This window comes from Zootoca vivipara, chromosome 1 (assembly GCF_963506605.1).
Source record: "Zootoca vivipara chromosome 1, rZooViv1.1, whole genome shotgun sequence".
Taxonomy (NCBI): Eukaryota; Metazoa; Chordata; class Lepidosauria; order Squamata; family Lacertidae; genus Zootoca; species Zootoca vivipara.
The window spans coordinates 119,352,996-119,376,977 of NC_083276.1; the positions used below are offsets into that span (position 1 = coordinate 119,352,996).

At 44.7% G+C, this 23,982-nt stretch overlaps 1 protein-coding gene across 1 annotated transcript in view; it reads right to left on the reverse strand.

Moving 5' to 3' along the window:
* COL5A2 (collagen type V alpha 2 chain) overlaps positions 1-18,811 on the reverse strand; it is a 186,812-nt gene extending 168,001 nt beyond the window's left edge. Inside the window, exon 1 of the mRNA XM_035135854.2 lies at positions 18,299-18,811. Within this exon, the coding sequence (XP_034991745.1) occupies positions 18,299-18,401 (103 nt within the window). The 5' untranslated portion in view covers positions 18,402-18,811. The remainder of the gene's footprint in view (positions 1-18,298) is intronic.
* Between the last annotated feature and the right edge of the window lie 5,171 nt (positions 18,812-23,982).

Below are 23,982 nucleotides of genomic sequence, written 5' to 3' on the forward strand. Positions count from 1 at the left end.
TGTAGCCAAGTAAGATTGTCTTCCATAAACACGAATCTCACCTAAGAGATCTACAGCAAACCTTTTTAGAACTAAAATATCCACCTGATGAAGTTAAACAACAGATCAACAGAGCCAGACTGATACCTAGAGAGAACCTGCTGCAAGACAGACCCAAAAAAGAAAATAACAGAACACCACTAGTCATCACATACAGCTCCCAAGTTAAAACAGTACAACGCATCATCAGAGATCTACAGCCTCTCCTGGACAATGACAGATCCCTTTCTCAAGCTCTGGGAGGAAGACCTTTCATTGCCTACAGACAGCCACCCAATCTTAAACAACTCCTCACCCACAATAATACAACCACCAGACTTAACATGGACACTGGTACCAGAGCCTGCAATAAACCCAGATGCCAACTTTGCTGCCACATACACCCGGACAACATCATTACTGGCCCCAACAACATCCAACATACCATCTCAGGACTATTCAATTGCTCATCTTCTAACATTGTGTATGCCATCAAATGCCAACAGTGCCCTTCAGCTCTCTATATTGGACAAACAGGCCAAACCCTACGCCAAAGGATAAATGGACATAAATCTGACATCAGGAACCATAAGACAGAGAAACCAGTAGGAGAACACTTCAATCTCCCAGAACATGCTATACAAGATCTCAAAGCAGCTGTTTTATTACAGAAAAATTTCAGGAACAGACTGGAAAGAGAAGTTGCTGAATTGGAACTCATTACCAAGCTTAAAACCATGGAGCCACCTGGGATGAATAGAGACAACGGATTCTTATCTCATTATGCATGATCAAGCTTTCTTTAGCGCCTCAGCCCTTGCTTTTCCCCCCCAGGACTAATTGCAGTCATCAGCAGCCGTTAACAGCCATCCACAGGTTTACCACTCCCATCAGCCCATCACCCATTCCCACCCACCCCCACCACCCTCTGTATATATATAAGGGTCTGGCACTTCTGTTTCCAGTGTATCTGAAGAAGTGTGCATGCACACGAAAGCTCATACCAATATAAAAACTTAGTTGGTCTTTAAGGTGCTACTGAAGGAATTTTTTTATTTTCCATAAACACGGTTTTAACAATGAAACCGTAAGTGACAGTGGAGGCCAATTCTGGATCCACACATCCTTCGACAGTGGAGACATAGGTTTCCGGGCGCGTGTTGATCAAGGTGAGCGTTTGCCAAACGTGCCTTCCTCTTGGCGTGTTTCTCCTTTCGTCCTACGTTCGAGCTTCTTCAAAGCCCATGACACCTTTGGTAAACGCTGTTCTCCAATTGCAGCACTCTCAGGCCAGTGTTTCCCAGCTGTCGGTGCTTATACTACTTTTTTTTAGATTTGCCTTGAGAGAGTCTTTGAACCTCTTTTGTTGACCACCAATATTACGCTTTCCATTTTTAAGTTCGGAATAGAGTAGTCCCAGACATTACCGGGATCTCAAAGGCAGAATTGATGTCCGGGGGCGGGGGGATTTCTGATAATGCTTTGTCCTGGATCTTAGAGAAGCTCAACAACTTTCGAGGTGTCCTGGTTTTTACTTTTTGAAATATGGCAACCCTAGTAAACATATGAAACTGAAAGTAGACAAGAAATGCTAACTATAATTTGTATGTTTGGAAGCAGAAACCACGTCTCAGGTTATTATCTGTGGTTAGTGCAAACCATGATTTCTGGTGATGTCTATATGGAATCACTAAGTGTTCAGATAGATAGATAGATAGATAGATAGATAGATAGATAGTTTGTTGGGTAGACAGGGGCCCAGATTGTCATCACTCTCTTTGAAGCCATTACAAGGCACAAGGTTACTCTGACCCATGTAAAAACAACAACACTACTGCAACGACCACCCCTAAAAAGCACTAAACTGCCATACATTATTTTTAAAAATCCTTATTTTCACTGGTTGTATTGGAAAAGACCAGAAATCCACAACTACCTCCATTTTATTTTGGTGTTGGGAGGGAATTATTTTCCTACAAGACTTTTTAAAAGCCATTCGTTTACACGTGGGAATTGCACTAACGTTTCATTTTGGCAAATATCACTGCTGCAAGCTATCTTCTTTTCCTTTAAATATAAGTAAACATTAAGGACAAGTCGTACTGTACTTGATGAACCATAATTGCCTACCATAGCCCAGAGCACATAGTAACATGCCTGTACTTTCATTTGAATAGTACTTCATGTGCCTCAAGACATTGTTAAGCAAGCACATAACATGTGGATTGTGAAATTTGATACTATTATCAATTAGCATATTACCAAAGGAAATAGCAACTCCAAGTTATGCATCTGAAAGAGACAAGAATCTGTGTCAAAGAGTAGCAGCCTGAATATATTAAGCAATTCACCCTATTCCACTTTCATTATATGCAATGGGCAGAATGGAGAGATCACTTTTGGAACATGTAGAGCCGTCACACAATTTGGATACATTTTTGATCTGCTAATGTTGCCTTCTTTTTTTCTCAGTCCTGGGGTTAGAAAAGAGGGTGAATTGTTGTATGAGGGAAGGGCCCTTGGGGAAAGAATTGTAGCTCCACCCCATCCCCATTTTCATCAACTTCTGTGATCTGGAAAGTGACTGTTTGCAGCAAGGAGGCTTTTATTTTTATATCTGTGGAGGGAGGCTCCCCACACATTTTGGAGCCTGGGGTGTGTGTTGGTGGGTGGGGACCAGAATTCCAAAATGCACATAGACCCTTCATGGGTACAAGAGGGTCCTCACTGCAGCCACCATCCAATTTATGGGTGATGAAAATGGACACAGAGGGATGGCGATAGAACACTCACCTGCAGTGTAAGCCTTGTGTGATGACTCAATCACAATTCTAAAAGGTGAATGACTTAAGAGGGTTCCTAGTTTATTAGAGGCTATTCCTAGGAATGAACATTTTTGGCTCTGGAAGTTGCATAGTTGGGATTTTTATCAGATAGATTATAAATGCTCATTGTAGATGAGGGCCAGTGTGACAGTGTTGGGCGTGTCATTTTAAGGGGTGGACCTTACTTTTGGCATATTTTTTTCAGCGAGGGTCCTTAAAATGTGTTTTTGGGTGTGATGAATTCAAATCTGCTAATTTTTTTTTAATGATTGGACAACATTTAGCTTGGTAAGTCTGTGTTCAATGAAGAAGCACCTAAACTGCATTCAGAAAACCAAATAATTTTACTTTCTGAAAATGTCAGGCAATGCCTAATAATAATAATAATAATAATAATAATAATAATAATAATAATAATAATTGCAAGTACTTGACAATCATTTTTAATGGCTTCTATGCAATTTCAATACACATTTTACTTACCAAGTAAAACGAAATTAGATTAATTTAACCAAAACATCTTTTGAAGTCCCAAATCATGTTACAACTTTTTAGCACCCCTCATTTTTTGAGTTTGCATAGTACTTAAAGAGGGTTGGACTAGGATTGAGGAGAATTAGGTTCAAATTCCCACCAGCCACAAAGCTCACTGCGTGACCATGGGGCCATGACTGTCTGTTAGATAGTAAATGTTGCTGAATGTGATTTGAGTTGCAGGAGTTTTATAAGGAGTGATCTGCTGTAAGGTTAAAATTCTGCTCAAGGCTATGGATTATCAGTCTGTATCTGCATTCGACCTGAATTGTTTATATAAAGGAAACTGTTTCATGCATTTTCATTGTAGAGTTTTAAAATTTGAATCGCTTTGAGATGTTTCCCAGAATGTGATTCGTAACTGGAATTAAATAACTTAAAGGAAATTGTTTCATGCATTTTCATTGTTGAGTTTTAAAATTTGAATCACTTTGAGATGTTTCCCAGAATGTGATTCGTAACTGGAATTAAATAACTTAAAGGAAACTGCTTTAGTCATTTGGGTTATACATCCCATTTCAGAAAGGTATAGGAGAGGAGGAGTTATTTAGCATGGCATACATCAGGAAAGATAAGGCTTCAGCAATATGTGAGAATTACATCCAGGTTTCTGATCTTTGTTTGCTGGTTTGAACAACAGTATTGTTTGCCTCGAAATACAAAAGGAGAGAGGAAATCCCTACATGCAACAGAGGAAGAAAGGGGGGGTGGGGGTGGAATCCAATGTTTGGACACATCATGTTGTTACATCTGCTCCACAAATGTGAATAAGGTCCAGCCTCTTTGCACATACATCCAGCCAATCATAACGGTGGGTGTTTTGCTAATCGCCTAATTAGAAACAGGCCACTTCGCAAAAGGAATAGGTGACAGTCGGGGAGAATGACACATATATGAACACAGCTGGGATTTCTCACTTCTAAAGGAATTTCCCTAATAGATTCTCATTGGCAAAAGATTAGAGGTTCCAAGCAGCACCCAGGACTACATAAAGAAGTCTTCTTCTTTTTTGGCAATCACTTGTAGATTGTCTTCCATAAACACGGTTTTAACAGTGAGTCCGTAAGTGATGGTGGAGGCCCATTCTGGATCCACAGGTCCTTCCACAGTGGGGACATAGGTTTCCGGGCAGGAGTTGATCACGGTGAGGGTCTGCCAAGCGTGCCTTCCTCTTAGCATGTTTCTTCCTTTCGCCCTGAGTTCGAGCATCTTCAAAGCCCACGGCACCTTTGGTAAAGGCTGTTCTCCAGTTGAAGTGCTCGCGGGCCAGTGTTTCACAGTTGTCGGTGCTTATACTACATTTTTTTTAGATTTGTCTTGAGACAGTCTTTGAACCTCTTTTGTTGACCCCCAGCATTACGCTTTCCATTTTTAAGTTCGGAACAGAGTAGTTGCTTTGGCTGACAATAATCAGGCATCCAAACAACATGACCAATCCAATGAAGTTGATGTTGTAAAGAAGTACAGCATAAAAGGGTCATCAAGGGGGAAGCAACTATGCAGCAGAGAAAAAAGATTCTCATATCCATTGTGGCTTTCTATAACATACATCGTGCCACTCCTAGGGTCATAAGACGGATGTAAAATAGGAACATGATAGGGTGCTATATACCATCAGACACATCAGGCTACCAGCAAGTCTCCTGAGTTTCAGGCAGACCATAATCGCAGCCCTACCTAGAGGTTCTGAACCTGAGACCCTCTATAGGCAAAGATGTTGCTCTAGCTCTGAGCTAGGACCTTTCCTAGAGAATCAGCGCTGCAAACACAATATCAAATCCTTTCAAGGGAACCCAACTCCAATCCTAGGAGCCAACTCCTAGAGACCCGTGGAGGTGGCCAGGCCACCACTAAGTTGATTGGCATTCCCATTCAAATGGTGTGTGTGCACTGCATCATGTGATCGATTACCTGGGCCCCCCACCATATTTTATTCAAGTTGGCACCCCTGGCTCCAACGTTCTAGTTGTTTTATATGCAAAATAATCCTAACAAATGCTCTTGAAGCACAGTGGTTTGTTACCATGACTGAGACTTTTTTCAAGGACCATAAGGGACTCAGCTACATTAGTCAAAAAACAGTACTTTGAATGTGTTATTTATAGCGCCGCCGCCCCCGCCCCCCCGTGTAAGATCCACCCAAGCTGTGCTCAATTGGCATGTTAAACATTCAGGGCTGGATCCAGAGGCGATCGTCTATATACAGCTTTTTCTGACTCCACTTGGGCTTCTAGCATAAGAAAAGAACTGAACCCTAGAGGTGTCCTTCTCTTGCACTAGCTCTTGTACGCTGCTCCTTATGTTCTAAACCTGTTTTATGATGGCACCTCCAATGTACTTCTGTACATGTTTGCTCACTGCTTAGTATTTCATGGTCCATAGGTTTATACACATTTATAAAGCACTTGCCTTCCACTAGCTCTAGCACAAAAAATCATGAACAGCACCATTGCCAGAACGTATTCCTCCAGACCAGGCGTGAGCAACGTTTTCTGCCCATGGGCCAGAGGATTCCCACAGACTACCGTCCGTGGGCCAGACATGGGCCGCACAGGCGCAGAAGTGATTTCCGGTGGCGCTGCGGACATTTTGTAAATGGGCAGCCAGCACCGGAAATCACTTCTGCGCAGCCGCGGACACACACAGAAGCGATTTCTGGCACTGTGGACATTTTGGAAATGGGCAGCGCAGCACCAGAAATCGCTTCTGCGCATGTCCACGGCTGCGCAAAAGTGATTTCCGGTGCTGGCTGCCCATTTCCAAAATGTCCGCAGCACCAGAAATCACTTCTGCGGCTGCGTAGACGCAATGTCCGGCGCTGCTCAGAGAGTCCCCGCGGCGCGCTGCACTGGTTTACCGCAGCACGCGAGGGACTTGCCGAGCGGGCAGCTCGGTTCATGGGCGGCCCGTGGGCCGGATAAACAGCCTCCATGGGCCATATCTGGCCCATGGGCTGGAGGTTGCCGATGCCTGCTCCAGACAGTGAATGTCTGGATCTGACCTTCAGTCATCTAGAAAACCACTTATGAATGGGGGACAAAAACCACACATCCAGCATTTGAAACATGCTCATTAGGTGGAATTTGATGTGCTTCTTTTATGGCCCACTTTTTTATGATATACAAGTTGTATATGAGTTGCCACATTGTAAACAGTTGCCTTTGCATCCAGAAGCCCCTCTGCCTCCCTCTGCAACACACACATTCACACAAGAAGCCGTTATTTAGGATGTCTCATAAAGCAACAGATCCTGTGTGGTCTAATCACTTAAATAACCAAGAGAGAGAAAACAAGCGGCTGCTAGAGGTTCTAATCCCCATCCTCATGGCTAAGCCGTTTAACCTCCTGTGGCTCAATTAGCTCAGCTGGAAATTTGGGTGGGTTCTACTTAAAAACAGATGCTACCTCTGAGCTGGGTTTTCCTAGGTAAGCATATAGCAAAATAGCTGCTTTTGGGCAGAAGTTTTGGTTTTCCATGGGGTTTGGGGGGGGGAGCTGGTATGGAAAATAATATGAAAATAGGACATTTTGTAGCAAGGCCCAATAATTCTGTGCTAATAAAAATGGTACATTAAAAAGGTAAAGGACCCCTGACAGTTAAGTCCAGTCGTGAACGACTCTGGGGTTGCGGCGCTCACCTTGCTTTACTGGCTAAGGGAGCTGACATTTGTCCACAGACAGTTTTTCTGGGTCATGTGGCCAACATGACTACGCTGCTTCTGGTGAACCAGAGCAGCGCACCGAAACGCCGTTTACCTTCTCGCTGTAGCGGTACCTATTTATCTACTTGCACTTTGACGCGCTTTCAAACTGCTAGGTTGGCAGGAGCTGGGACCGAGCAACGGAGGAAACTCACTCTGTTGCAGGGATTCGAACCACCGACCTTCCAATTGCCAAGCCCTAGGCTCAGTGGTTTAGACCACAGCATCATATATGCCACAAAGCTAAGAATGTCCTTTGAGATGCATGCTGCCAGTTAATGTGATATTACTCTTGGGGAATAGCAACACTGTTGCAGAGTAACAAGACAAGAAAGAATATTAGGAGCATAAAGGTATAAAAGATTAACATTTGCATTAACCAAGATATTTTAGGTATATGCACACGTACTCTCTCTCTCTCTCTCTCTCTCTCTCTCACACACACACACACACACACACAAACACACCTTCTCTTAGCCCAAATGGTTCATTTAGAAGCAAGTATCACTCTTTCCAATAGGACTTACTCAATGTAAGATTTGTGGTTGCTACCCAAAAACTGAGAAGAATGTTCATCTAGGATAATATAAAGACTGTAAAGATCTGATCGTCAATGAAATATAGAAACTCATGTGTTTTGGTTTGCATTTCAAAATATATATGTACTGCTAATACTGTCTTTTAATGGCGTGTCTATATGCACATTCTGCATAGTATGGTTAGGACATATATTTCTTTTTAGTGATGGTTGAAATAACCATGATGGTCACAACAACAAAATAAACCATAGGACTTACTCCCAAGTTAAGGACCTATCCACACCTGTGTTTCTCCCACCACTTTCCCCCGAGGAAACCCGATCTTTAGTGCTGAATCAGAACAAACAGCAATTGGGTTTTTCGCAGGTTGCCATTTGTTCCAATTTAGCGCTAAAGAGCAGGTTTTCTGGGGGTAAAGGCATGCTCAGACCCATGCCTAGAAAGTGCAGAACATGCAGAAAACTGCTCGGACCCATGCTTTCTCGGCATGGGAAAAGATGAAGTGTGGAAGAGCCCTACATATGCATCAGATTGCAACCTAACCTGCCAAATGAAAGACCACACTTCTGATGAGGTGGACGCTAGGCATAAGAAGCACATTTGGCATGGTGCATGGTCAATGATTGCTGATTCATTAGAGCAGATGGGGCTCTGCCCCACCAACCCCAGCCAGCCATAATCTGCCTGCCTTCTTTCTAACATCCAGTCCAGGCCTGCACTGTCAGCTTTCTCCACCTTTGCCTCAGTGCTGACATTGAGGATCTCAGAAGGGAGAAGGATAGGGGCCAAGCAAGAATTAGTTGCCCCATCTATCATTGGCTCCGTCATCTGCTGGGCTCTCAGCTTTCTGCCCTACCAGTGCCAATGGACACCAGCTACCAGATCTGGCCCTCTGGTCAGATCCACCTCCCCACCCATAGCATAGGAGCCTTATAATGGGCGGGCGGGGGGGGGGGGACAGGAATTAGAGCAGTAGAGATAAAGCCAGATCACATTCTGAAACATTTTTCTCCTGGATAAGCTCAACAGAATAGCTTTATGTGCTTGTCCCAGGTGTAATGCAACAGTTCTCAATCTACTCTTTAGATGTGATTGCAGGAAGGCAGTGGCAATTGGGCAATAGCACAGTGAGATCATCACTGGCTTGTAACTGAATGGTGGAAATGGCCATGTTGCCAAATTAGAAGCCATTAGGGGGTGGGGTGGTTTTGAGAAATTGTCAAACTCTAGTCTAGGGAGGGTTGCCTGTCCATCCAGCTGGACAAAAGGCAGAGGAGTGGTCAAAACAGGCAAGAGTCAGATTCTAGTGCAGGCCAGAAAGGAAGGGATAGGTTTGATCTTCAAGAGCAGGACCAGCCTAAAAGGAGGATCGGAGCTAGAAGTGCCGAGTTCCGCCCAACATTGGTGTGGCTCATTGCATGCACATGATGTCACATGTGTGACATCACACGAGTCAGGAGGAGGACAGGCAGGGCCCACCTGGCCTCTCAAGATTGGAGGGGCTCAGCCCCATCCCCACATACTTGGGAGGTGCTGAGGTGTCCTTAGCCCCATAGAGTTGGCACCTATGATCACAGCCAACCCAGGATGTTTTGCTGCCTGGGTTGGAGCAGCAAATGCCCTCCCTCCCCTTCATGAAGGGTCATCATACCCAAGATTGGTTGAGCTGTTGTCGCGCCTGAGGCAGAAAATCCCACAACCATCTCTTCTAACCCTCAGCAGTGAGAAAATAATAAGGACACGTTGAATCACTAACAGGATGCTGTTCTTTCATGAGACCCCAAAGTGAGCTAGCTGCCTCACTTTGCCTAATGGCAGAGCCAACCCTGAAGGATTATGCATACGGCAGCCTGTGAGTAAAACGCCTTGGGAATAAATGAGGGAATTGATCCTTACTCCTGCATGCTGTGCTTCCTACACATTTGGCTCTGTTAACCAAAGCTCTGTAAGCTGCTCCTTCATGTTGCTTCGCAACGAATCATGTTGACATCAAGCATTAACCCTGCAATCCTGAACCTTACTTTCAAGGATTTAACCTATACTGAACACCATGGGACTTATTTCTTCCTGAACATGTATAGCAGCAGTGGCAGACCTATGGACCTCCAGATGTTGCTGAACTCATTCCCAGTCAGTCTAGCCCAGGCATCCCCAAACTCGGCCCTCCAGATGTTTTGGGACTACAACTCCCATCATCCCTAGTTAACAGGACCAGTGGTCAGGAATGATGGGAGTTGTAGTCCCAAAACATCTGGAGGGCCAAGTTTGTGGGTGCCTGGCCTAGCCAATGCTGCTGCCCTCAGTGAAGAAGATGCTCCCACAGAATGAAGGAGGTGAGGTTGTCAGTAAGTTTCACAAGATCCCTCAACATTTTATATAATTCAAATCCTGTCGGCCTGCACTATCATCTTACACAGACTTTGTTTTGGTTCATGCAGTGGGACTCTAGACAGTTTCCATTTGCTCAGACCCTCCAACTGTCCCGGTTTCTGATTTGATCCTGGAATATCCTGCTTTTCCTTAGGACGTCCCTATTTTCATCAGAGAAATGTAGGATCATATGGTCGCTAAGTAGATACTGGTTATGTCTGGTGCCACAACCTGCTGGAGAGACCACTGGTCTCCTCTCTCACCCTCAAGCAATGTGGTGATTGCAGAAAGAGGAAAAGGGATGTCACAGCTTTAAGCAGGTCCCTTGCAGTTCTCTAGAACTGCTGCCAGTCAGAGTAGACAATATTGAGTGAGACAGCTTCCTATTTCCCAGTGTTCAGGGGCCTGCAATATGGTTTGCATAGGGTTCATTAATCCATCCCAGTCATCTTCTTTTTCCCCACATGCCAGCAACACTGGTTTTATACCATTTTTTAAAAAAATACATTCCTAGTTATATTATATCATGATTTTCCATGGGAAACAGATCCTTCAGAGGAGTCATTGTTGAGAAAGCAGGAATTGCACATTTTTCCAACTGTTGCTGCTTCTCTTTGCTGGATCTGGAAATCATTAGTAGAAGTCATGATCTATTGCAATAGTTTGCCAGTTCTTTTCAGTGAAATTTCTGTATTCTCTGTACAGAAGGGAGCTTGTAGATCATTATGCTGTAATCAAGGCCCCCAACTGAACCAGGGTCTCCAAGCTATACTTAATCCAACCTCGGAGCACGTACTGATTCAGCTGTGTTCAACCTTATGCCAAATTCAAAGTGGGAGGATTTGATAAATGCTGTTCCTGCTATCACACTGTCCAGTAACTCAATGGCTGATTGGCCTACTACAGGTCATAGTTTAGTAACCATCTGTTTTCCCTTCCACATGTCATTGAAAATATAATAGCAGATCATAAAATCTATAGCATCCATTATACTGTAACTATTTCCAATGCTGACATAGTAAAAGGTAAAAGGCAAAGGACCCCTGGACAGTTAAGTCCAGTCAAAGGCAACTATGGGGTTCAGCGATCATCTTGCTTTTCAGGCCAAGGAAGCCGGTGTTTGTCCACAGACAGCTTTCTGGGTCATGTGGCTAGCAGGACTAAACCTCTTCTGGTGCAATGGAACACTGCAATGAGTGCCAGAGTGCACGAAAACACCATTTACCTTCCTGCTGCAGCAGTACCTATTTATCTACTTGCACTGGTATGCTCTCGAACTGCTAGGTTGGCAGGAGCTGGGACAGAGCATCGGGAGCTCACACCGTTGCATGGATTCGAACTGCCCACCTTCCAATCAGCCCAAGAGGCATAGTATAAGCACTGTAACTGTGCTTAAAGGAACAGCACTGGCTATAAAATCACCTACCAAGATCCTGCCACAGTTGTAAACGGATCTGTGTTTTGTGATCAGATATACCAGTATATTTTTTTAAGTTTCAATTGGTGGTATTCAACTAGCTCAGAGCAGACCCAAAGAAATTAATGACCATGACTAAGTGAGGTCCATTGATTTTAATGGGTTTCCTCTGAGTAAAACTTGGTTGAACAACAACCAAACATCTCTCTCACACACACATAGTATATACTGTATCATTTTGAATGAGATTCTTTGATTCCCAGTTAATTCCAGGTGTGATTCAAATAATATTGACCTTTCAAGCTATCAGCAAGAGCACTGAAGAGAACACATACCTGTCTACACTTTAATGTAACTAAGGGCAGTGATTCATAAACACAACTAAAGGCTACGTTAAACATCCACCAAGAACAACACAACATCTATTGCCATATCACATCCATAACATACAGTGTGGGGATGAGGAACTTTTTTTCAACTGGAGGCCAGATTCCTAGAAGCGATGGGGCCAGCTGCGTTCCCACTCTCTCTCACATAAACGTATATCCACGTACATCCATATTCAACCTTTCTCGTATCTAGCATTACACCAGCCCATCCATCTGTCCATTCATTCTTGGACACATCTGTCCACATATACTCATTTTCTCTGCCATGTGCACATGTGCACACAACAATTAAGCTTGAAAATAAAAGCCATGGAGTCTAACTGCTGGAGGGCAGGGTGTGGTCTTTGTGAAAATCACAAAGGCCCTTCCCATTCCCCTCCTCAACCCAACTGCAATCAAGCTGAAAAATAGTTTCCCATTACAGCTAAAGGAAGGTCTTCTTAAAACAATCTAATTTCCGTATGGGAGCATTGAGAGAGAGAGAGAGCAGGGGAGGTTGTGGGAAGAATGGGGAGGCCCCACGGTCTGAAGGTTCCCTGCCCAATAGAACTTACCAATGCGCTGATGTCACAATGTTCCACGTTTCCTTCAGATCCTGCCTATGTCAGCCAACAATGTTGAGTAGAGGAAGGAAAACTCAATACAGTGGTAGCTTGGTTCTTGAACGGCTTAGTTGCCGAACAAATCGGCTCCCGAACGCTGCAAACCGAGAAATAAGTGTTCCGGTTTGCAAAACGTTTTTCGGAAGCCGAACATCCAACACAGCTTCCGCTTGAATGCAGGGAGCTCCTGCAGCCAATCAGAAGCTGCGCCTTGGTTTTCGAACGGTTTCAGAAGTTGAACGGACTCCCAGAACGGATTAAGTTCGAAAACCAAGGTTCCCCTGTACTACAATGTCAGAGCATGGGTGCTGTATGGATGCAAGAGAGTGGTGAGCTGGAGGCCATGGCTGCCTTTTTGCTGGCAACAGTGCATTTAGCGCAATGTCTAGAATTCCCCCGTGTTCATCAGAGTCTGTGCACCTCCTTGGCATTCTGGGGCCAGCCTGATGATAAGTTTCTAACGTGGATCTCTCCATGCAAACAAGCTCTTCCAGCAGTTTCATTGCAGGCTTTATAAATACTGTACCTTTATGTAAGTTTCTGTAGTGTAGTAGTTATCACGTTCGCCTAACACGCTAATGGTCCCTTGTTAGAAACCAGGCGGAAACAGAAAATGGTAAATACTGTACCTTTCAATTCTACAAGGAAGAGATGGAGAGCCTGTGATTCCCCCAGATGTTATTGAACTACAGCCCTCATCTTCCCTGACACAGACTATGCTGGCTGATTGGAGATGGAGTCCAACGAAATCTGGAGGGTCAAAGGGGTGTGTTTAAATAGCTGCATACTTTCTACTTCAGCTGCTGGCCTTCAACTTGCTGTTGGGACCCAACCAAACTTGTCCTTTCAGTTGGTATTTTTTTTATAGTTTTCATTATTTTAAAAAAATGTTTTATTGTTTCTCTGGATGGGCAGGAAGGTGACACGCAGCATGAGCAAATAAAATAAATACACACATCAACACCCTATTACCAAATGTGCCAGGTATTGTACAGGTTTGAAATTAGAAGGCATACCCCAAAGCCACAGACTTAGTTCAGGGCTTAAACAAAACCGAACAGAAAATAGGTCATAATTTGCCTTCATGGTTCATGAAAGTCAAACCTTTGCAATTAAACTCAAATGATCACCACAGCGCTGGATTCAGTTTATTAAAATGAGCAGAGGTGATGTCTGAGTAGGCCAGAACTTCCAAGGTAGAGAAGAGAGAAACATCTGGCAACTGCCCATAGGCGAGGAAATGTGGAATGAGGTATGTGGCATGGAAGGTCTGGGGCAGGGCCTTTACAGTGGCACCTCCTCTGATGACTTGGCCAGTGTTCTCCATGCTCGGATAACCTCCAGACTAGATGACTGCATAGCTGCCAAGTTTTCCCTTTTCTCGCGAGGAAGCCTATTCAGCATAAGGGAAAATCCCTGTAAAAAAGGGATAACTTGGCAGCTATGGATGACTGCAGTGTGCTCTACATGGGTCTTCCCTTGGGAAATATAACAAAATTTCAACTGTCAAAGATGCGACAGGCAGATTACTGGCTGGAGTTCCATTTAGAGCACACGTAACCCCCGTCTTCAAACAGCTACACTGGTTGCCAGTTTGTTCCCAGGTCCAATACAAGGTGCTCATGTTAGTGCTTAAAGCATTAAGCAACTTAGGCCACAAGTACCTGAAAGACCTTCTCTATCCCAATTAACCTTCTCACAGACTCTCCATGTGTCCCTGTTTTCCAGGGGTGTCCTCTGATTTAGAGGAGCTGTCCCAGATTCTGATTTGATCCTGGAATGTCCCACTTTTCCTTAGGATGTCCCTAATTTCATTGGAGAAATGTTGGAGGCTACGGAGTTATCTGATGCCCGAGCCGTCTGAAGACAATCTTATATAAGGAAGGTTTTGTTTTTTTTAATGTTTAATGTTAAGATGTGTGGGGTAAAGGTAAAGGTAAAGGGACCCCTGACCATTAGGTCCAGTCGTGACCGACTCTGGGGTTGCGCGCTCATCTCGCATTATTGGCCGAGGGAGCCGGCGTATAGCTTCCAGGTCATGTGGCCAGCATGACAAAGCCGCTTCTGCCAAACCAGAGCAGCACATGGAAACGCCGTTTACCTTCCCGCTGTAGCGGTTCCTATTTATCTACTTGCATTTTGACGTGCTTTCGAACTGCTAGGTTGGCAGGAGCTGGGACCAAGCAACGGGAGCTCACCCCGTCACAGGGATTCGAACCGCCGACCTTCTGATCAGCAAGCCCTAGGCTCAGTGGTTTATAAATTGTAAAATTATCATTATTGAATGGAACGTCCCTGTTTTCATCAGAGAAATGTTGGAGGGTATGTTCTCAGGAGTGCCTGGCGTGCTATGGTCCATGGGGTCACGAAGAGTCGGACACGACTAAACGACTAAACAACAACAACATGTTCTCAGGTATGGAGATCAGCAGAAGGACACTCTTGGCAGTTATGCTGCCTTCAGAAGGCCTTCTCTGTGGCAACCCCTAAATTGTGTAACTCCTTCCCCGCAGAAGTGTGTCTGGCACCTTCATTGTACAGCTTTTGTCATACCCTGACCTTCACCAGTTAAGGCATGTGTGTGTTGGGGAGGAATGATTCTTTTGTTGACTTTATACAGTTCCTTTCCATTTAGAATGGTTTTACTTGTTTTCTAATTTTAACAGTCTTATCTTTATCTTATAAAAATGCATGTTAGATTGTTGTAACCTGCCCTGAGGCCTTATGGAGAAACACGGGAAAGAAATCTTGTAAATAAGTATGTAGAACTCCATCCCTGCAGAAGTGTGCTAGGCCTCATCTCTATATAAGTGCATGTGATTGGTTAAAAAGTCCTCCTTTCAATAGGCATTTGGAAGAGGAGGAGACCTAAATTGATTAGTGCACTGCTGCTGCTATTAGTAAATTGATGTGAGTTGTTTTATGCATTTAGAGGTTGTGCTATTATTTTGCATTGTTTCAATCTGGTTTCATTCTGATGTAAACCACCCTCTGGCTTGTACAAAGGATGGGCTATAAATCATCTAAACAGAATCTAAATTCAACGTAAGTGGTGTGGTTAGGGCACATTCAACTATGCCGTCCTGAAAACTAGAGAGCAAGTTACAGAGCCCCCTAAAAAGAAGTGGGATAGCATCCCACCTGACTTTTAGCATTTCTGTTGAAGAAAAGTGAGGCCTCCAGCCATCCATGCCCACATTAAAGATGAGTGTAGTCAATAGGACTCAACCAGAATAGTAGCAACGATGCCATCCCAGCTGGAGCTAAGGAGTACATGCAGAGGTCTGGAAAGGTGCAGGGTCTTAAAAACTCACCAGCACATCTCACAAATTGTCCAATTCAAGGGAACAGCCTGTTCCACCTCAGAGCAGGCACTTTTGGAAGTATGCAGAGACAAGGAGGCATGTGTCCAGAGGAAGCTTTAGGGGAAATTCTAGTTTCCTATTCCTATGGGAGCCATACCTGCCAAGTCCTGGACTGCAAAATCTGGGATCGGCAACCGCGTGACACCGGATGTTGCATAGACGCAACTTCCGGTGTCGCTTTGCCCATCTATGGGCACCGGAAAATGGCCGGCAATGGAAGTCGCGTCTACGCATGTCCGGAAGTGCGTAGACACAACTTCCGGTGTTGCTTTGCCCATCTATGGGCACCGAAAATGGCCTGCGCCGGAAGTCGCGTCTACGCACTTCCGGACATGCGTAGACGCGACTTCCGTTGCCGGCGCCGGCCATTTTTTGTGCCCATAGATGGGCAAAGCGGGGGGGGGGAATGGCCGCCGGCAGGAGCAGAAAAACGGGAGAAGAACCGATACGGGGGACCGCCGGGAAACGGTGCGAAAAAACTGGGGTTTCCCGGGAGATATGGGGTACTTGGCAGCTATGATGGGAGCTCTCCCATGAATATACTCTCAGTGCTGCCTCCAGACACCACATTGCCTTCTGTGACTGCAACATACCCTAGTGTAGATGCAGCAGCAAAAGTAGCAAGCTAGGGAATCAGCTACACCCAGCAGCTGGCTGGTCAATATGACACGCATTGGCTGGCCTTGCTGTAATCCCACATTAAATAAAAGTACTACAAAGACTTACGAAACACATGCTTTCTGCATCACGGATCGTGTCATTAGATAATCCCTACCACAAAACAAGCTGGTGCTTCCTCTGAAAGTGAGGTTACAGCTGTGCCCCTCAAAGTCTTGAATCCAAGGCAACTCATATAGTTTTAAACGCAAGCAGCAAAGCGTAGTAAAACTGCTAGGCAGAAAGGGACAATAACTGAATAGGCTACGGTCATGCCATAAAATAGTTCACATTCTGGGCTGCCAAGTCATCCTCATCTGCTCAGTTTAAAACCTCTCCGCATGTAATATCCATTAGCAAATGTGTTGCAATGCAACATCCCTGGCTCACCCCAGGGTTTCCATAACAGAAACAAACAGACAAATGGCATGTACTAACCTAGCCCGTCAGACATCTCGCTCGAAGCATGCTTTCTTATTTACTTTGAAGTTAAAACTTTGTGCTCCAGCTTCCCTTTTCTACTTTCGACAAAAGGGTGTTGTAGTTGCAATCCTAAGCATGTTTGCTAGGGAACGAGACCTACTGAAAAAAGTGAGACTTACTCGTGGGTAAGCATGCATAGGATCGCTCTGTAAAACCCACTCAACTTAATTTCACATCTGTGTACAGATGGCTTCGGAGTGGGCTGTGTGTTTCCCATCAAATCGGTTCTGTCTGAAGCCCTGGTGCAAATCATCTTGAGCCAGCTGAGACGGTTACATAAAGTCTCTTGTACAGAACTGGAAAAATGCTTGTCTTCCTTTGCAAGAGGAGGGGGGAACCCTCTGACCTGGTTCAAACCCGAACCACGTACGGTATTGAGCATTTTACTGCATTCTGTTCAAAGACAATTGTGCATCCTACTAACACACCATTTTAATAATGCAATCCAGTAGTTTGCAAGTGATCTTTATATACCACCTTAGTCTCAGTTACAATTTGTGACAAATATATCAGATCCCAGGAGGGATACTTTCACTGCCACATGTGACTTTGCAGCTAGCCAAAATATATTAAGACAGCAGAATCTACCTATGTATTATGAAACCCTCCCAAACATTGCTTTTTAATTGATACAAATAGGAAGCAAACAGGCCAGCTGAAACCATCTCCAATGCCACGAAGACAAGTACCCGAGCCTCCTAACTTCCTGTCCTCTCTAACATCAGGGGACAAAATGCCAATATCCAGATAACACAGAAGTCTGAAGGGTGGGAACACAGTATGTCAGAAGTCTGGATTCCGTCAAGCCAAGTCGCTGGGCAACAGGCAGACAGCTCTTTCTTCCGAAAAGAGAAAGAGAAAAGCAGAGAAAAAGAGAATAAAGTTCTGTGTAATTCACTCAAACAAAGAATGGAATAAAACAGATGTAGTTCAGGCAGTGCATAAGGACTCCACCCTTCCAAGTCCTTGTGTTTAGTTCTCTCTCTCTCTCTCTCTCCCTTAGCTCAAAATGTTCCAAGATTTTCATCCCCACCACTCTCTTTTGTTGCAACACACACACACAAAATAAAACTTTCCACAATCTCACACAGAGAGGCAATGCCAAGTAACAGGGTTTTTCACTGCAGAGGGTTTTTTTTCCCCTCTCGTTTGCTTTGTTGTATATTTCATTGTTCTTTACTTACTCCCGTGTTTGCACAGGAAGCAAAAGACGTTTCAACTTTTAAAATCCATCTCCAGCCCGTTTCTTTTCAAGCCCCCATTTCGCAACGGTAACACGCAGGGAAGAGACCACACGGACACGCACACAGTCCCTTCCAAACTTCCCGATCCACTGTTACTCAACGTATGCAAGCAACAAAAGAAGAATATATATATATATATTACAAAAAAACTCACCCCCTTCAAACTCTTCTTCCTCTTGTGTTCGTATTGTTCCCAAACATCCTAGAAAAGCAATAAGAATGACCAAAGTTCTTCTTTGAGTCCAGGTTGCCATCATGTCTAAATATTAGACATGTATATCCTCCTCCTGGGGCGGGGGTGCAAAAAAAAGTGTAAAAATATTATTTGAACACCATGAAGCCAGCTCTTTTCCTTTCAGCACTCACGCAGGATGAAAAAGAAAAGAAGTCTGCTAGTTCCCCGATGCTTGCCTGCTTTAAAAAAAAAAAACTGCACTAGCTCTCGCAGAGTCTGCAAACACTCCCCCCCCCCCAAGTGATGCAGCTTTAAATAGGAAGAATGCTGCCTCCACTTTTTTTCCTGCCCCTTTTCAGTTTCTTGAGGCTCATAATCATCCAGTCCCTGGCAAGGAACAGCGTGATTGATGGTAAACAACCGAATCAGAACTCGCTTCCCTCTCTCCGCTCAAACTTTTTCCCTCTATTATTTTTTTTTTATTCACATGCACAGTTTTTGAGAGGAGGTTTCCCCCCACCCCCTCTCCCAACCCCGCTGTTGTTCAGGAAAAGATCTCCTATGCAAAGAATTTATTGGGAGCAGAACATACTTGGCGGAGGGAAGATGACTCTGCCACTCGCACTTTTGGAAGGAGGAGAAGGGAGGCTGAGATGCTAAGACACTCTTTATATAGTAACGGGCCAGGGAAAGGGAGACCTAAACCCCCCCCCCTCCGCCAAGCTTCTGACACACACACACACACACACACACAGAGAGAGAGAGAGAGAGAGAGAGAGAGAGAGAGAGAGAGAGAGAGAGAGAGAGAGAGAGAGAGAGAGAGAGAGAGAGAGAGAGAGAGAGAGATTTTCCTTGTTGATGACTGTCCGGGAGTTTTAACCATTCCCCTTCCCCTCTAGCTGCTGCATTCTCAAAAGCTACCCATGTCTCCTAGGTGACCATGAAAGCTGTCCCTCTCTCCCTCACCATGTGCAAACTGGTCATTTCTATGCCTGGGGCAGGCTCTAGCTTCTGTACCATGCAACGGAGGTTCAAGAAAGGTTGTGGGCCTTTAAGTGTTAAGTGTTGCCGAAATTCGATGGCCTCACCTGCTTATACGCCCCTGCTCTGCGGCTGCTGTGCAAAACAAAAACACAAACACACACACAAAAAAACAAGTCCACTGACTCCCAGTGCTCTCCGTTTTCCTCCCTTGACCACCAGCAATTTTTTAAAAAAACATCCCCATGATAAGGGGCCATAAAATCAGATGGACAAGGGGCTGCTTCTCGTGTTAGACCTTTGTCGCATTCACACCATGGCTTCCTTCCAAGGAATCCTGGGAACCCCTCACAGATCTACAATTCCCATCACTCTTAACAAACTACAGTTCCCAGGGTTCCTTGCAGGGAGCATGTGCTTTAAATACTTTTTGTGGGGGTGGCACAACACACCAGCAACCCTCTGTTTGGCCCTACTGTTTGGCTCCTTTGAAAACGAGCAATGGACTACGTTGAAAATGGCAGAGTTTAGACTTCCTGCTTCCGCCCCAAATTGTTCTGTGTCATCCGTTGCTGGCTAACTGTAATTCAAAGATAACTGGTGGGCAGAAAGAGGTGTCTAGCCCACCTTCTGCTCACAGAATCTCTTTCAGAGCTGGTCCCCTTGAGGCCCCCATCTCCATCTTATCATCAAAGCCAACTTGTGGGGGGGGGATGCAAGATGTGAAAGGGTGTACATCCCCTTCCCGCTTATTCTCCCCTGCCTGGCATTAAGATGTAAGCACAGGGGTTGGCAAAGCCACAGGTAGTTCTCCTTCAAGGAAAAACATGCTCTTCCAAAGGCCCCCCCCCCCAAAAAAAGTTGCCTCCTTAACTCTTACTCCCCAGGAGACCACTACCCCTTAGGAGTCATTGCCTGTAGCCGGGCACTTCTGCGGAGGGGTCAGGTTTCCACTAGCATTTGTTGCACTGCCACTCCCTCTGGCCTGGGACCCATTCAGCCTCAATGTCAGAGGCTGAACTCCCCCTGGCTGTGGACGGTCCCTCCTCAGCCTTTGTAGCATGATCCTGGCTTTTTTCTTTTTTTTCTTTTACCCAGATGGAGCCTGGGTGAGGAGTCCCATGGCTAAGGCATGGGCTAAGTGCTCCCAGGCTGAGCTCAGCCTCCAAAAGCAGATACTGTACCAGTGCAAAGCTCAAACATTGTGTGTGTGTGTTTCCCCAAAGCACTTGCGTCCAGGGCATAAAGCATTTGAGTGGTATTGCTTATTTACTTCCATACATTTATAGCCTACTTTTCTTCCATAGTGGAACTAGTGATCCACCTCTGGTGCCAAGGCTGAGGACAATTTGGGGTCTTGCTTCCAAGATGCCTACCTATGTTTGTGCGTGTAACCCAATGGTGTAACCAGTGGAATGTAAAGGGTATCCATTTAGGGTATTTGTGGGATGGAGGAGAAGCCAAGCCGTTAGACCAGAACAAGCCCCTACTGGTCCACAGACTCCTAGTTATTCCACTTACCTGGGCCTGCCACAGCAGAGGAAGCAACCTGAGTGGGTTCAGCAAAGCCTAACTTTACTGGTCCCTCTGCCTGAGACACCAACAAGAAAGACGAGTTCTTCTGCACTGGTGGAGTAATCACATCCCACTCTCTGTAGAAGAACTAAGTTACCCAGTGAAGCTGCTGATTCTCCAGGCTATGGAGGATCCAAGGAGCCTTAGAGGTCCCTCATCTTCCCTCCCTGTGCACTGTGATCCTGATAGCAAGTAGAGGCCCCTGCAGCTATAATTAATTCAAGAAAAACAAGAGATATAGCTGCATGTCTCACATCAAGCCTAATCAGTAATTTGTGATCATTCTGACTGCTGGGGCTGTGAAAAGGCTGAATGATAAAATATGTGTGGAACAAGTCAGTTTCAAGGTCCCTCTTTCTAGGAAAACCTCACAGGGAGGCTAGGGAAAGGAGGGCTTCGGAAGCAAGCAAAGTGAGAAGAAATCCCATGAGATAGGGCAGGGATGGCCAACTCCCAAGAGACTGCGATCTACTGACAGTGATCTACCCCCTTTTGGGGAGTAAGTTGTTAAGCTATTTTTAGGGAGGAAGAAGGCCCGTTTTTAGGAGTTCAGGTCAAAGTTGTTGAGCTTTTTTTAGGGGAGCCACAAAATTGTTGAGCTTTTTAGGGGCAAGCCAGTGATCTACCAGTGATCTACTACAGACATCCAGTGATCTACCGGTAGATCACAATCTACCTGTTGGATATGCCTGAGATAGGGGATCTGGGTGACCAGAGAGCCATAAAGGCTGGAGGATGGGGTAAGGACTACTGAGGGGAAGGCAGAAGCTTGGGGAAAAGAGGTGGAAAAGAAGGTTAAGTGTGACAGGAAGTTGTGGAAATGAAGGGTCAGTGAAAGAGGGGCCATGAAGGAACATCAGACAAAGAAAGAGGGGCATAAGGAATTGCAAAAGAAACTCAGAAAGAGACAAAAGGGGCGGTGCACTGTTGGCAGAGAAAGAGGGAACAAGTCTATGGCTGAACACACAATATGAAGAGCACGCTTCACCAAAGAAGCCTAGGAACTGGTAGCTTGTTGAGGGTGCTGGGAACTGCAGCGCTGTGTGAGGTAAACTACAGTTTCCGTATTTCATTGGGTGGGGGGAAGCAGGACCACCTTACCCATAGGCGCTATGGGTGCGGGACACCTGGGCGCTGGGCTCTCAGGGGCACCAGGCCGAGAGTCCGGAGCCCAAGAGTTTAGTCTGGGGAATAACCCGCCCGTCGGTCAGAGTGCCACGGCGGGCTCTTCTGCGCCGCGAGTTCAGGGCCGACCGAGGCAGCGAGATGCTGAGGTGGCCAGCCGGTTCTGCCCTTCTGCGCGCCTGGGTCTGGGCAACCTGGGGGGGGGGGCGGATCTTTGCACCCCGGCACCGCATATGCTTAAGACAGCCCTGGAGGGAAGCATTTTGTTTCAAATGTATGGTGCAAATGCAGCCTAATCCTCCTCCTCAGAAGGTGCCTGTATCTTTTAGAGTTGTATGAAAGTGAAACTTCTGGTGGAGCTTTCCGCATCATTCATCACTGAATGTTCTCTCACATATGTTCAAAACAGTTTTTTGTTTTTTTTTTACTAAAACGTTAGCTTTCTTGCAATGGAAAAGAACATGACAAAAAACAAAAAAAACCCACTGCAATCAATTATAAACCTGACTTGCATACTTAAGAGGAGTGTTTTGGAACACACAACGGAATGAACATATCTCGTAGCAAAATCACAGTGAATAATGTATTGTGTGCAACAACTGTTCCACTACATAATAGGAATGTTTATCATACTAGATTTTTAGGGGGGTTCAGGAATTTTAATTTGTATGCAGTAGGCTGTGGTAATAGAAGAAACTGCTTGTTTATTTTGGCACAATGATATGGCATGTTGTTAGTGTGCAGAACTATTGGAGGTGTTTTGGCTAAACAAAGGTAAGAATTGCAATACAGTATATTTGTTACATTTATTTTTGACAAATCAGATCCAAATATTTGTTAAATCAAATAACATGAGATCATCTGTTATACGCTGGCAGAATTTTACTTAACAGGTTGTGGAATTCTGGTTATTATTAGGGTCTGCAAGAAGATGTATATGTTTAGTCACACACCCAATCATTTTCACTATTAAAGATTGTATTTGTTTTATTACCCATTCATGAAAATTGCAGTTATTCCATTCTATATTTGTTTCATTACTCTCATTAGTTACATTCATGTACAGATGACTGGTTTTATAAATTTTTTGGCATTTTCCTCAGCACTGGTATTCCACATATGTTTAATTTTCTGTTTCATAAGAATTCATGTAAACGTTGTTGTTGTTTTTCCCTTTTAAAACAAACAACGATTCCAGTTATTATTCTGTTGCCAGTGGATTAGAAGTATGTGATACATTGCAATAAAACAAACTCACACAAAGAAAGCTTTAAAGAGCTAGTACATACCCATTCTGTCGGCTTCCTCACATAAGCCTGCATTGAATTCTAAAACTTCACTGAATTCAAAAGGAGTTTAGCACACACAAAGTTCAGTTCCAGAGAGCAAGTGAGAGATTGTAGAAGATTGTACATCTTTCCAACACAAAAGATTTAGATGACAATCTTCCACATTATCTATTGCCCCATGGATATTAAATTAGAACTCATTCCTCCAGATGTTTTGGGACTACAATTCCCACCATATCTAACCACTGGTCCTGTTAGCTAGGGATCATGGGAGTTGTAGGCCAAAAACCTCTGGAGGGCCGAGTTTGCCTATGCCTGAATTAGAGGCTGATTTTGGGTCAGTCTTCAAGATGTAGCATACTTTAGGACTATTGCATTCTATGAATAAAGGAGATTGATTGATTGACTAACTATTACACTTTTACAGGCAAGTAAAGTTATGCATACCAATCTAATGGGACTTACACTTGGGTAAATCTACAGAGGATCATAGTGTAAGTGCTATTGGAGTCCTTTCATGATACTTCAAATCAGCCACCCGAGGCAGGTGCCTCACTTTGCCTAACGGCAGAAACTTCTATCTTGTAACTTGTATAGCCTTGGCTTCTCGCAAAGAATCTAGGAGCTGTCATTTGTTAAGAGTGTTGAGAGTTGTTAAGAGAACCCCTCACAGTTACAGCTCCCAGGACCCTT